Source organism: Scyliorhinus torazame, chromosome 9 (assembly GCF_047496885.1).
Source record: "Scyliorhinus torazame isolate Kashiwa2021f chromosome 9, sScyTor2.1, whole genome shotgun sequence".
NCBI classification, from domain to species: Eukaryota; Metazoa; Chordata; class Chondrichthyes; order Carcharhiniformes; family Scyliorhinidae; genus Scyliorhinus; species Scyliorhinus torazame.
The window spans coordinates 271,541,719-271,555,552 of record NC_092715.1 but is presented as its reverse complement, the minus strand read 5'-3'; the positions used below and the strand labels follow the sequence as shown (position 1 = coordinate 271,555,552).

General features: G+C 46.5%; 1 protein-coding gene across 8 annotated transcripts in view; it reads right to left on the bottom strand.

The window, feature by feature from the left end:
• cntln (centlein, centrosomal protein) overlaps nucleotides 1-13,834 on the bottom strand; it is a 725,020-nt gene that overhangs the window by 618,863 nt on the left and 92,323 nt on the right. For all 8 annotated transcript variants that reach the window (XM_072517511.1, XM_072517513.1, XM_072517506.1 and 5 more), the window contains exons 5-6: nucleotides 8,591-8,725; nucleotides 7,598-7,768 (exon numbers count right to left, since the gene is read on the bottom strand). In XM_072517511.1, coding sequence (XP_072373612.1) covers nucleotides 7,598-7,768; nucleotides 8,591-8,725 — 306 coding nt within the window. The remainder of the gene's footprint in view (nucleotides 1-7,597; nucleotides 7,769-8,590; nucleotides 8,726-13,834) is intronic.

Here is a 13,834-nt window from a genome sequence, read left to right as displayed (position 1 = left end):
CCTTCCGCCTTCGCCACGGTCTCCACCATGGCGGAGGTGGAAGAGACCCCCTTCACTGCGCATGCGCGGGGATGCCGTGAGCAGCCGCTGACGCTCCCGCGCATGCGGCGCCGGGCAAAGTCAGTTTCACGCCATCTGGCGGGGCACCAAAGGCCTTTCCCGCCAGCTGGCGGGGCGGAAATCAGTCCGGCGCGGGCCTAGCCCCTCAAGGTTAGGGCTTCACCGCTCAAGATGCGGAGGATTCCGCAACTTTGGGGCGGCACGATGCCGGACTGATTCGCGCCGTTTTTGGCGCCGGTCGGCGGACACCGCGCCGATTGCGGAGAATTCCGCCCCTTGTCTCTGGCAACCTGCTCCCTGTTCAATTAACCCTGGACACAGAATATACACAGAATATACACAGAATATCAACATCACCCTAAAATGATATTATTATTTCATGGCAAAAAAAAGTTTGGAAATTATATTCCTGTATTTTTGGCAAAATATTGGTACAAATATAATTATAAAATAATTTGTACTTTCCCACCATCAAATTTAAACAATCTGTCTGGCTCGCCCAACAAGAAAAGAAAAGTAACAAATTCAGGAAAATAATAATGAAAACAATGCAAAAAAATAAAGAAAACTGGAATAATGTGAGAAACTGAGATATTAATCTACATTATATCAAGCAGCAGACTTGGCATTTGCTCCTTAACACATACCAAGCAAAAAATATGGGCTGTTATTGGTGAAAAATGAAGCAAAATTCAACATGTGACTGCAAAGAATTAGTGGGGCCATAGAAATACAAATGTATTCCACTAATTAGAGAATGATTACAGCCCGGGAGGCCATTCAGCTCATTGGGCGGGATTCTCCGAAATGGAGGCAGAGTGTTCGCGCCGTCGTGAACGCTGTTGAGGTACACGACGGCGCGAAACGGCCCCTATCCCGACCGATTCAGGGCCCGATAATGGGCTAGGAGCGGCGCCGCGTCATTTACGCGCGCCAGGCCTTGGCGCCGCGTAAAGGCGGCGCCGCATACATAACGTGGCCGGCGCCGCTTAACTGGCGTCACCCGCACATGCGTGGTTGCCGTCCTCTCCGAGTCCGCCCCGCAAGAAGATGTCTGACGGATCTTGCGGGGCTGCGGAAGGAGGTCCTCCTTCAGAGAGGCCGGCCCGACAATCGGTGGGCACCGATCGTGGGCCAGACCCCATTTGAGGCCCCCCCCCCGGTGCAGGACCCCCCCTCGCCCCCCTCCCCCCCCCCGCAGGCCGCCCCCCCCCGGCAGCGACCAGGTGTGGACGGCGCCGGGGAGAACTCGCCGTTTTGGGCAGGCCGCTCGGCCCACCCGGGCCGGAGAATCGCGGGGGTACCGGTGAATCGCCATTTTGGCTGTCTCGGGCGATTCACTGTACACCGTACAAAACGCGATTGTGCCGATCTGGCCGCTTCCGTGAATCGCGGGAGGGCGTCGGACCGGCGTCGCGGGAAAATTTGGCAACCCAGCCGATTCTCCCAACCGGCGGGGGAGCGGAGAATCGCGCCCATTGTGTCTGCATTGGCTCTCTGTACGAGAAATTCACTGAGTGCCTTTCTCCTCAGTTTTCTCTGAACCCCTCCATCACTGTCTGTGCGGAGTCTGCATGTTCTCCTCGTGTCTGCTTGGGTTTCCTCCGGGTGCTCCGGTTTCCTCCCACAAATCCGGAAAAGACGTGCTTGTTAGGTGAATTGGACATTCTGAATTCTCCCTCTGAGTACCCGAACAGGCGCCAAAATGTGGCGATTAGGGGCTTTTCACAGTAACTTCGTTGCAGTGTTAACGTAATCCTCCTTGTGACAATAAAGATTATTATTATTCTTAACAGTGTAACTTCCTTTGGAATGTTTCAATTGAACTTGTCTTTGCCACAAACTTGGGTAGTGCGTTCTAAACCTTAACCACTCGCTGGGTAAAAATGTTTTTCTCCTATTGCCTGGGTTTCTTTTGTCACTTACTTTAAATCTGTGTTATTTTGTTTTCAACATTTTCTCCCTGCCTACTTTGTCCGCCCACCATGATTTTGAATATCTCTATCAAATTTCCTTTCAGCTTCTTTTCTCTGAGTAAAGCAGCGCCAACTTCTCCCATCTATTTTCATAACTGAAGTTCCTCATCCGAGGAACCGTTCTTGTGAATCTTTTCTACACTCGCTCCAGTGCTTTCACACCTTTCCTAAAGTGCAGCAAATGGAACCAAGTACAGCAAGAGCAATTGTTTACAGAGGACAACGATCATCAATTTCGGTATCTTAAATTTATAATCTCCTTCATTTGCCATTCTCCCAAGACAGCTAGGAAAGCAAGCAACAGCCTCCTCCAGTACAATCGCGAATGTCAGGAATTGGCTGTAAGCCCGACTAACGCTGACCATCCTACCCTGTTTTTTGGGCTGTCCAACAACTCAGTAAAGATTGGCAAATTACTCTGGTGCACCATCTTCCAAGTGTAAAATACATTATTAAATGTTGACGTTCTTCCCACAGTATCATTTGAAACAAGTGTTAGCCATGTATATAAACTATAATCTAAAAAAACAGAGAGATGATGGAGCTTTAAAACAGTGTCAAAAATACACAAATACCAATTTAAAAAATGCAAGATTTAGAAACTTGACAAATTTTATTTTTTGGGGGCTTCCCCTAGAATGTGAATAAGGACTCCACTGTGATTGGGACAGGAACATAGGAACAGGAGTAGCTCCTCACTCCTGTTCCACCATTCCACTGGATGATCTGCACCTTATCTTCGCTTACCCACCTTGATTCCTTCTCTATATAATGTACTATAACTGTAGCATAATTTCCACATTTCCTTTTCCAGATCCCTTGGTCATCCATGCATTTCAGGATGAGTCAGTGTTAGGAAAATAAAAGTAGTTTTAACGAGTAAATGAAGAGTACATAAGCCAGCAGTTGTTGCTGAGCAACTGGGGCTTTGTAAGGAGAGAAGCTTTTAACTAATAATAATAATAATAATAATTTATTGTCGCAAGTAGGCTTCAATGAAGTTACTGTGAAAAGCCCCTAGTCAACACATTCCGGCGCCTGTTCGGGGAGGCCGGTACGGGAATTGTAACCGCGCTGCTGGCATTGTTCTGCATTGCAAGCCAGCTATTTAGCCCACTGTGCTAAACCAGCCCTCACCTTTTAGTTTAGCTAAATTTGATTGCAGTTGCAGATAGTGAGGGAGAAGGTAGTGAGAGAGAAGGCAGTCTCTCAGCCCAGCTCGAAGCAGTTGCTTTCAGAAGGCTCAAGAGGAACATCTCTCTCAGCCTTGCTACAATAAAAGACATTCTATGGAGTAATGGTTAAGAGACCAGGGGCATCATTCTCCGACCCCCCGCCGGTTGGCGGGACCCCCCGCTCAATTCTCCGGCCCGAATGGGCCGAAGCCCCGCCCAGAAATTGCCTGTCCCGGCGGCGTAAATCAAAGCTGGTATTTACCGGTGGGACCAGGCGGCGTGGGCGGGCTTCGGGGTCCTGGGGGGGGCGCGGGGCGATCTGACCCCGGGGGTGCCCCCCACGGTGGCCTGGCCCGCGATCGGGGCCCACCGATCCGCGGGCGGGCCTGTGCCGTGGGGGCACTCTTTCCCTTCCGCCTCCGCCACGGCCTGCACCATGGCGGAGGCAGAAGAGACTCCCTCCATTGTGCATGCGCGAGAAACTGTCAGCGGCCGCTAACGCTCCCGCGCATGCGCCGCATTTCTGCGCCAGCTGGCGGGACACCAAACACCATTTCCGCCAGCTGGTGGGGCGGAAATCACTCTGGCGCCGGCCTAGCCCCTCAATGTTGGGGCTCGGCCCCCAAAGATGCGGAGCATTCCGCACCTTTGGGGCGGCGCGATGCCCGTCTGATTGGCGTCGTGTTTGGCGCCAGTCGGCGGACATCGCGCCGTTGGGGGAGAATTTCGCCCCAGATGCCGGAATCCAGCTAGTTAAGGAAACTAAAGAAATTAAGAGTCTGGAGTTAACGTAACAAAGGTAACTAGGAAGCAGAACAGATTGCTGTTCAGTAAAATCACAAAGAGTTGAAAAGGCATTGGATCGAAGAGCTAAAAAGATATATGCAGCAGTGTTACGTTTGTGAGAAATTACTACTGTTTGGGAGACATTATTTGAAATAATTGTGGAAATCGGTAGTTGGATCTCAGAGTTTGTGTAAAAGGCTCTAAGACAAAGGCAACCCGAACGAAGAGGTGTAAAATCTGAAAGCAGTGAAAGGAAAGCATAATTTAAAACCTGGGGCGTCATTCTCCGGCCCCCCAGCGGGTCGGAGAATGGCCGTTGGCCGCCGTGAATCCTGCCCCCACCCCGCCGAAGCTCCGGTACCGGAGATTGGGCGGGGGCGGAAATCGGGCCGCGCCGGTTGGCGGGCCCCCCCCCCCCGCTCGATTCTCCGGCCCGGATGGGCCGAAGTCCCGCCGAGAAATTGCCTGTCCCGCCGGCGTAAATTAAAGTAGGTATTTACCGGCAGGACAAGGCGGCGTGGGCGGGCTCCGGGGTCCTGGGGGGGGCGCGGGGCGATCTGACCCCGGAGGGTGCCCCACGGTGGCCTGGCCCGCGATCAGGGCCCACCGATCCGCAGGCGGGCCTGTGCCGTGTGGGGCACTCTTTCCCTTCCGCCTCCGCAACAGCCTCCACCATGGCGGAGGCAGAAGAGACTCTCCCCACTGCGCATGCGCGGGAAACTGTCAGCGGCCGCTGACGCTCCCGCGCATGCGCCGCCCGGGGATGTCATTTCCGCGCCAGCTGGCGGGGCAACAAACGCCGTTTCCGCCAGCTGGCGGGGCGGAAATCCCTCCGACGCCGGCCTAGCCCCTCAATGTTGGGGCTCGGCCTCCAAAGATGCGGAGCATTCCGCACCTTTGGGGCGGCGCGATGCCCGTCTGATTGGCGCCGTTTTGGGCGCCAGTTGGCGGACATCGCGCCGTTGGGGGAGAATCTCGCCCATGATCTGGAAGTGTGGCTTTTGAAAGTAGAATTTGAAATCACTGTTGTGGAAGCCGGAGTTCAGTGAGACAGGGTGGCTCAGGGTCTTCATCTGAGTGACTATTCGCCCTTGCAATAGAGCCATTGGCCATAGCGCTGCGGACTTCAAAGAACTGGCAGGGGTTGGTTCGGGGGGGGGGGAGCATCGGGTCTCGCTTTACGCGGATGATCTGCTCCTGTATATTTCGGACCCACTAGAGGGGATGGGGGAGGTCATGCAGATTTTGAGGGACTTCAGCAATTTTTCGGGGGACAAATTAAACGAGAAGAAAAGCGAGATGTTCACGATCCAAGCTAAAGGGCAGGAGAAGAGACTGGGAGAGCTCCAGCTTAAGATGGTGGAGAAGAGTTTCGGTAACTAGGTATACAGGTAGCTCGGAACTGGGGTGCCCTCCACAAGCTTAACTTATCCCGGCTGGTAGAGCAGATGGAGGGGGACTTCAAAAGGTGGGACTTGCTCCCGCTTTCTCTAGCGAGGAGGGTGCAGCCCGTTAAGATGACGGTCCTCCGCAGATTTTTGTTTGTCTTCCAGTGCCTTCCCATCTTCATCCCTAAGTCCATCTTTAAGCGGGTGAACAAGATCATTTCAGGATTTGTATGGGCAAATAAGACCCCGCGAGTACAAGATAGACGGAGGATTTCAAAGCTGGCATAGGGCAGATATTAAAATATGGGGGACCTGTTCATAGATGGGACTTTTCCCAGCTTGAAAGCGCTGGAGGAGAAATTAAGTTTGCCCCATGGAAATGCCTTCAGATACCTTCAGGGCCGCGCCTTTCTTAAAAAACAGGTGGTGACATTTCCATTGCTATCCCCACGTAGGATACAGGATAGGGTGGTCTCCGGCACCTGGGTAGGGAAGGGGAAGGTGTCGGACATCTACCAAGATCTACAGGAGGCGGAGGAAGCCCCAGTGGTGGAACTTAAGGGCAAGCGGGAGGAGGAGCTAGGCGGGGAGCTGGATGCAGGCCTGTGGGCGAATGCCCTGAGCAGGGTTAATTCCTCTTCATCATGTGCCAGGCTTAGCTTAATCTAGTTTAAGATGGTCCACCGGGCACACATGATGGCAACGAGAATGAGCAAGTTCTTTGGGGTTGAGGATAGATGTGCGAGGTGTGCGGGAAGCCCAGCGAACCATGTCCATATGTTCTGGGCATGTCCGGCTCTTAAAGGATTCTGGCAGGGATTCGCTAAGGCAATGTCCAAGATCCTAGACACGCGGGTGGTGCCGAGTCCAGAGATAGCGATCTTTGGTGTGTCAGACGATCCGGGAGTGCAGGAAGCGAAAGAGGCCGAAGTCTTGGCCTTTGCCTCCCTGGTAGCCCGGAGACGGATCCTTTTAATGTGGAGAGACTCGAAACCCCCGAGTATGGAGACCTGGGTTGGTGACATGGCTGGGTTTCTCAGTGTCGAGAAAATAAAGTTTGCCTTGAGAGGGTCCATGATGGGGTTCTCTCAGAGGTGGCAGCCGTTCTTCGACTTTCTAGGACAGCACTAAAATGTCAGCAGCAGCAATCCGGGGCAGGGGGGGAAATGTTGCATATTCTTGTTCTTTTTTCTTTATATAATGTTAACGTTCACCTTGTTTTGTTAAATGTTGTTAATGGTTATGCAAAAATTATGTTTTGATAAAAATCTGAATAAAAATAATTTTTAAAAAAGAGAAGATTCATCTGAGTGGATCGTGAGGGAAACTACAGACATTCATTTGGCTGTGAGAAGAGTGTGTCTTACCACAGTCATCCTGTGTGATTAAAAGGGACTTTGTGCGTCAATGAGACCATTGTAGCTTTTGATGTGCATTGTAATCCGTGTTCATCTTAAAATGTGAGTAATTGTTTAACTGAGAGGGGAAAAAGGAGTATATTACCATAGTTCTATATGCTTAATTTAGTGAATGATTTTTTTCTTGTTGTTCAAATTAATTACCGGTCATGTAACTCTGTTCCTTCACGTTTTATAACAAAAATGTAAAGGTTAAGGTATTTTGAGCCGGGGTTCCATTCTGGGATTTTCCCACTCAGTTATAACATCAACTGGGATCATAACAGAAGCAGTCAAACACCAAGCTTTACCCTCCTCGCAGCACTGCAGTATACATATTACTTCTTGCGTTTTGCAAAGGATTGAGTCTGAGTGTAAACTACAGGCAGTTCCATCTTTTAAACATTAGATCATTAGATATCGTACTCCTTTAAGATTAAGTTTTATGCAGGTGAATTGTGGAGTTCAATCATATGTTAAGTCAAGAGGAAAAGTTACTGTGATACACATTTCAGTAGCTCGGAAAGGTCTCCATTGCCTGAAAAGTAATAATATCGTGGAAAGATGAAACGATAATGGGATCATGTTATATTAACAATGAGACACATGTGATTTCTAATATAATATTTTCAGTTGGTTTTCCACTTTGGAGTATTAATTTTTTAAAAGCTGTGGGTTTTAAGTGAATGAATTTAAATGAACACAAGGCCCAGGGGGTACATTCCACTGTGCGACTTGTTATTAAAGAAAATTCCATGAAGTCAATACAGATGAAACCATCTTGTGAAATCTTACCCAAGAGTCCCTTCTCATACCTTTACTTTGGAGTCAATGTCAGACTTCTCTTCCTTCCACTGGGCAGCTTGCTTCTCCAGGTCACTTAGCAGGTCAGAGCAGCGTGTGCTTAATCCCTGCTTTTCTTTCTCTAGATTTTTCACAAGCAAGCTGGTTTTCTCCTCGACCTTCAGAGCACGTTCCTTAGCGTCCTGCGCAAGTGCACCAAGCAGGTCAAAAAACAAACGTGAGAATTAACAACTGAACATTTTTTTCTAGCTTAGTACACACAGCAGCCTAGATAGTTGACATGTAAAATTACCTGTTGGCTTTTTAGGTCTCCTTTCATGCAGGTAGAAGGGTCATATCTTACTTCAATGACAGCTTTGAAGAGCACATTTATAGGAGCCCATTAATTGATCAAACTGCCTTTGATGCTGTCCCCAGCTATTCTTGAGATCCACAAAAACACAATCTTTCAGGCACCGTCCTTATCAATTAATAATGTAGGTCCCATCAGAATCTAATTAGGAGAAGCCACATCTTCACACTCCTACTTCTTTGCTCCATATCCATCATTAACTATTTATCTAGAAAGTTATAAAGCTAAGATTCTTAGCTTTTAAGATGTTTTCTCAGAGTTTTGCACACAGCATAAAACCACAAGTCATTAAAGTGCCTCAAGGCCTAAAGGCACTTTTCCAAATGACATGCTTACAGGGAATGTCACAAGACAGCTACAGCTTCAGTGACTGGGACAGGGGACTATTAACATGCGTCCTAAAAAACAACAATTTTGTCAAATCTACAAGAGGAATTGTTCTCAAACATTTCTGAATACAAGTTAAACAGACATAAGTTCTTCTGAAAATTCTTGAACAGCGAGCAACGTCATTGCACTGTGATGTGAACAGCAATTGTTAATTCAGGCAGCAAGCAGACTGGAAACAGGGCTTTACAATGTTAATTGTAAGAGCTAAAATAAATCCCGAAACTTGAAGCTGGTGGACATTTTGATGCACGAGTCTATATACCTTATAATCCTGGCTTCTATTCTTCAGTTTTTCCTTCAAGTCAGTTACTTCCTTCTGCACGAACATAATGTTGTTATCAACAGCAATTTTCCGCTGAATTAAGTTGTTTATTTCTTTCTGTTGGCATCTAACTTGCTGTTGAGGACATTAAAAACATAGGCAGGTTTTAAAATGAGATCAGACTTCACTAATGACAATCATAATATTACTCAAAAATTAATAATTAAAGAACAAGCTTTTTCAAATCAGATTTGCCCTTGGAAATAGTTAGTGGGTCTGTGGCACTGTGGCAGCTGCTGCTAACACCTTCAAATGTAAATTGAGGCAACAGAGAACTGAAGTTCATATGGCCGGCATGAGAAAAAAATGTTCAAAAGTGCAACTCGCATGCACAGGAGAATTGTCCTGCTACTGAAAAGCTCCACATGACTGTTTTGATAAAGAATGGACACTTGAGAAAATAAATGGCATATAAAATGGTTTATCGTAAGTAAACAAAATGGAAGTGTGCATATACATAGAAGATAGGAGCAGGAGGAGGCCTTTTGGCCCTTCGAGCCTGCTCCGCCATTCATCACCATCATGGCTGATCATCCAACTCAATAGCCTAATCCTGCTTTCTCCCCATAGCCTTTGATCCCATTCTCCCAAGTGCTCTATCCAACCGCCTCTTGAATATATTCAAAGTTTTAGCATCAACTACTTCCTGTGGTAATGAATTCCACAGGCTCACAACTATTTGTGTGAAGGAATGTCTCCTTATCTCTGTCCGAAATGGTTTACCCTGAATCCTCAGACTGTGACCCCTGGTTCTGGACACACCCATCATTGGTAACATCTTCCCTGCATGTACCCTGTCCAGTCCTGTTAGAATTTTATAAGTCTCTATGAGATCCCCCCTCATTCTTCTGAACTCCAGCGAGAACAATCCTAACCTAAGACATACAAAGATATTGACTAAACTATGTCCCATTTGCCCCAAGTGCGTATCTAACTGCTTCTTGAAAACATGTCATGTTTTGGCCTCAAGCTCCTTCTTGTGGTAAGGAATTTGACAGGCAAACCACTCTCTGGGTGAAGAAATTCCTCCTAATTTCTGCTCTAAATGATCTACCCTGCATCCTCAGACTGTGACCCCTGGTTTTGGACAAACCCACCATCGGGAACATCCTTCCTGCATCTACCCATCTCGTCCTGTTAGAATTTTATAGATTTCTATGAGATCCCCTCTCATTCTTCTGAACTCCAGTGAATACAATCCTAACCAACTCAATCTCTCTTCATACGTCGGTCCCGCCATCCCAGGAATCAGTCTGGCAAACCTTTGCTGCACTCCCTCCGGAGCAAGAACATCCTTCCACAGATAAGGAGACCAAAACTGCACACAATATTCCAGGCAAGGCCCTGCATAGTTGCAGCAAGACATCCCTGCTCCTGAACTCGAATTCTCTCACTCCTCTCCAACATACCATTTGCCTTCTTTACCGCCTGCTGCACCTGCATGCTTACCTCCAGTGACTGGTGTACGAGGACGCCCAGGTCTCGTTGCACATTCCCCTCTCCTAACGTATGGCCATTCAGATAATAGTCTGCCTCCTCGTTTTTGCTACCCAAGCCGATAACCTCACATTTCTCCAAATAATACTGCATCTGCCATTAATTTTCGCACTCACTCAACTTGTCCAAGTCACATTGAAGGATCTCTGCATCCTCCTCACAGCTCACCCTCCCACACAACTTGGTGTCATCTACAAATATGGAGATATGAAATTTTGTTCCCTCATCTAAATCATTAATATATATTGTGAATAGCTGGGGTCCCTGCACCGACCCCTGCGGTACCCCACTAGTCGCTGCCTGCCAATTTGAAAAAGTCCAGTTAATTCCTACTTTGTTTCCTGTCTGCAAACCAGTTTTCTGTCCATCTCAAAATCTCAACCTAATCCCATGCGCTTTAATTTTACACACTAAACTCTGATGCAGAACTTTGTCAAAAGCCTTCTGAAAGTCCAAATATATCACATTCGCTATCTCCCCCTCGTCAACTCGACGAATTACATCCTGAAAGATTTCCAGTAGACTTGTCAAGCATGATTTCCCCTCTATAAATCCATGCTGACTCTGCCCAACCTTGCCACTATTTTCGAAGTGCTCTGCTATAAAATCTTTGATTTGTCAAATCATTTGTCAAAAATTATTTCCCTTTCATAAATTCATGTTGGCTCTGCCCAATTCTACCATTATTTCCTAAGTGTCCCGTTATCGGATCAGTTATAATATAATCGAGCATTTTCCCTGCTACTGGTTTTAAGCTGGCAGATCTGCGTTTCCCAATTTTCTCTCTCCTTTCTTTCTCAGTAAGAAGTCTTACACCAGGTTAAAGTCCAACAGGTTTGTTTCGAATACCAAGCTTTCGGAGCACACCTCCTTCCTCAGGTGAGCTGTGCTCCGAAAACTAGTGATTCGAAACAAACCTGTTGGATTTTAACCTGGTGTTGTAAGACTTCTTACTGTGCTCACCTCAGTCCAACGCCGGCATCTCCACATCATGGCTTTTTTTCTTAAACATTGGGATTACATGTGCCAGCTTCAAATCTGCAGAAACCGCTACAGAATCTGCAGAACTTTGGAAGATGATCATCCGTGCACCCACCAACTCTATCGCCACATCTTTCAACACTCTCTGGGCCAAGTGCTGGAAAATGGGATTAAAATGGTTAGCTGGTTGTTTTTGACCGGCACAGATGCAATGGGCTGAAGGGCCTTTTCTGTGTTGTATGGCTCTATGGCTCACCCGTGTAGGTGGCCAACCGAGCTCTCGCATTGGTCAGATCCAAATCCTACATTCGTTGCTTAACGCGGTCAAACGTGCTCTGTTCCAGAACAGAATCTGCTGCACCTGTGTCCAGTTCTATGTCCAGCAAATGCCTGTTCATCCACGCCGTTACTCTTATGGAGGCCACTTGTGGCATTGCCACACAATTTAACTGTAGTATTTAGGGGCTTTCACAGTAACTTCATTGAAGCCTACTGTGACAATAAGCAATTATTATTATTATTAGATATGTACTTGCCAAGCCAGGTCTAACACCGCATCTTTCAACACTCTGGGATGTAGTTCATCAGATCCAGGGGATTTACCAATTTTCAGTCCCACTAACTTCTCCAGTACTACCTCTCCCTAATACTAATTTCTTTTAGTTCCTCATTCTCACTAGTCTCATGATTCTCCAGTATTTCTGGGAGTTTTTTTCATAGCTTCCTCTTTGACGACATCCACAAAGCATTTGTTTTTTGGTTTCTCTGCTATTTCCATTTGCCCATTGTAAATTCTTCATTTTCTATCCGTAATGGGCCACATTTGTCTTTACTAATCTTTTCCTTTTTACATTCTGATAGATGCTTTTAGTCTATTCTAGGTTTCTTGCTAGTTCACTTTCATATTTGGTTTTCCTTTTTTTAAATCTGTTTCTTGGTCCACCTTTGCTGAAAATTAAAATGCTCACAATTTTCAGGGTTACTACTTTTTGGGGGAATTTTATAAGCCACTTCCTTTTATCTAATACAATCTGTATCTTATCTTGTTAGCCACAGTTGCATCACCTTTCCTGTCTTTTTTGTGCCTCAAGGAAATGTATATTTGTTGCACCCCACGCATTAATTATTTAAATACTACTCTGTCATCTTGTCTTTTAATGCAGTTTCCCCAATCTGTTAGTCAATTTTGTCCTCAAACCTTAGTAGTTTCCTTTGTTTAGATTTAAGACACTTGTTTTGAATTGAACATAGTTTTCAAAATTAATGGAAAACTCCATCATATTATGATCACTCTTCCCAGAAGAATCCTTGACAACAATATTATTAATTACCATTTTTAATTGCACAATACCAGATCTAAAATAGCCTGCTCGCCAGTAGGTTCCTCAGCACACTGTTCCAGAAAACCATCTCAGAAATTTGTCCTCTAAAGCATGAGTGCGAATTAATTAAAACCAGTCCCTATGTAGATTGACCCCCCCCCCCCCCCCCCGCCCCGCCGTGATTATTGTATTACCCTCGATATAGACACCTCTAATTTCTTGATTTATACCATGTCCTAAATTTTCACTTTTCTTTGGTGACCTAAAAATAATTCCCACCAATCGTTGCAGTTTCTGTGCTCAACCCAAACTGATCCTACATCTTGATCTTGCAATCTAGGATCCTCTCTCACTAATGTACTAATCTCATCCTTCATTAACAGAGCTACTGCACCTCCTTTTCCCTCTTGTTGATCCTTCCTAAATGTCGAATACCCTTGAGTATTCGATTTCCAGCCGTGGTCACCCTGCAGACATGTCTCTGTCATGGTAATTAGATCATACCCATCAACTTATATTTGTGCCATCAATCCATCCACCTCATTGCAAATGAAATGTGCATTCAGATAGAGCACCTTTAATTTTACCTTTTTAACATGTTTCCATATTTTGACCCTATTTCATGCGGGCTTTAGTTTTTGCTGTCTTCCAATTTCATTTTCTACTTTTCTTCCCACCCATTACCAGCTTTGCTTCTCTCCGATTAATTTCCACTCAGGTCTCCATCCCGCTGTCAATCTAATTTAAACCCTCTCCAGCAGCACTAGCAAATTTACATGTGATTGCCCTACTGGACAGGGCCCTGCTAATCAACAATTCTTCTTCCTTGTGCAGGTCCTGTCTGCTCCAGAGCTGGTTCCAACACCTCAGAAATCCAAAGCTCTATCCTCCTATTTCTGTGCTTACTAGAACATGCACCAGGAATAATCGTAGATTACGCCTTTTAAATCCTGTTTTTTTAATCTTCTCCTTACCTTTCTAAATTCTGCTTTTAAGAACTTCATCCCTCTTTCTACCTGTTTGTTTGGTTCTGATGTGGACCAGAAGTTCTGATTGCTCACCCTCCACCAGAAGAATGTCCTGCAGTCATTCAGTAATCCTGGCATCAGGGACTCAATATTACATCCTGCAGTCATGTTTATGGCTACAGAAATGCCTGTCTGTTCCCTTAACTTTAACTATTGAATCGCCGACCACTATTTATCGGCTACTCTTCCTCCTCCCCTCCTGTGCAACCTCGCCACCTCTAGTTCCACGGACTTGATTCTGGCTGTACTCCCCTGAGGAACCACTGTCCTCACCAATACTCAAAACAGAAAACCAGTTAGTGAGCGAGATGGACTCAGGGGCTCCTGCACCATCTGCCTGGCCCTGCGAGATTGTC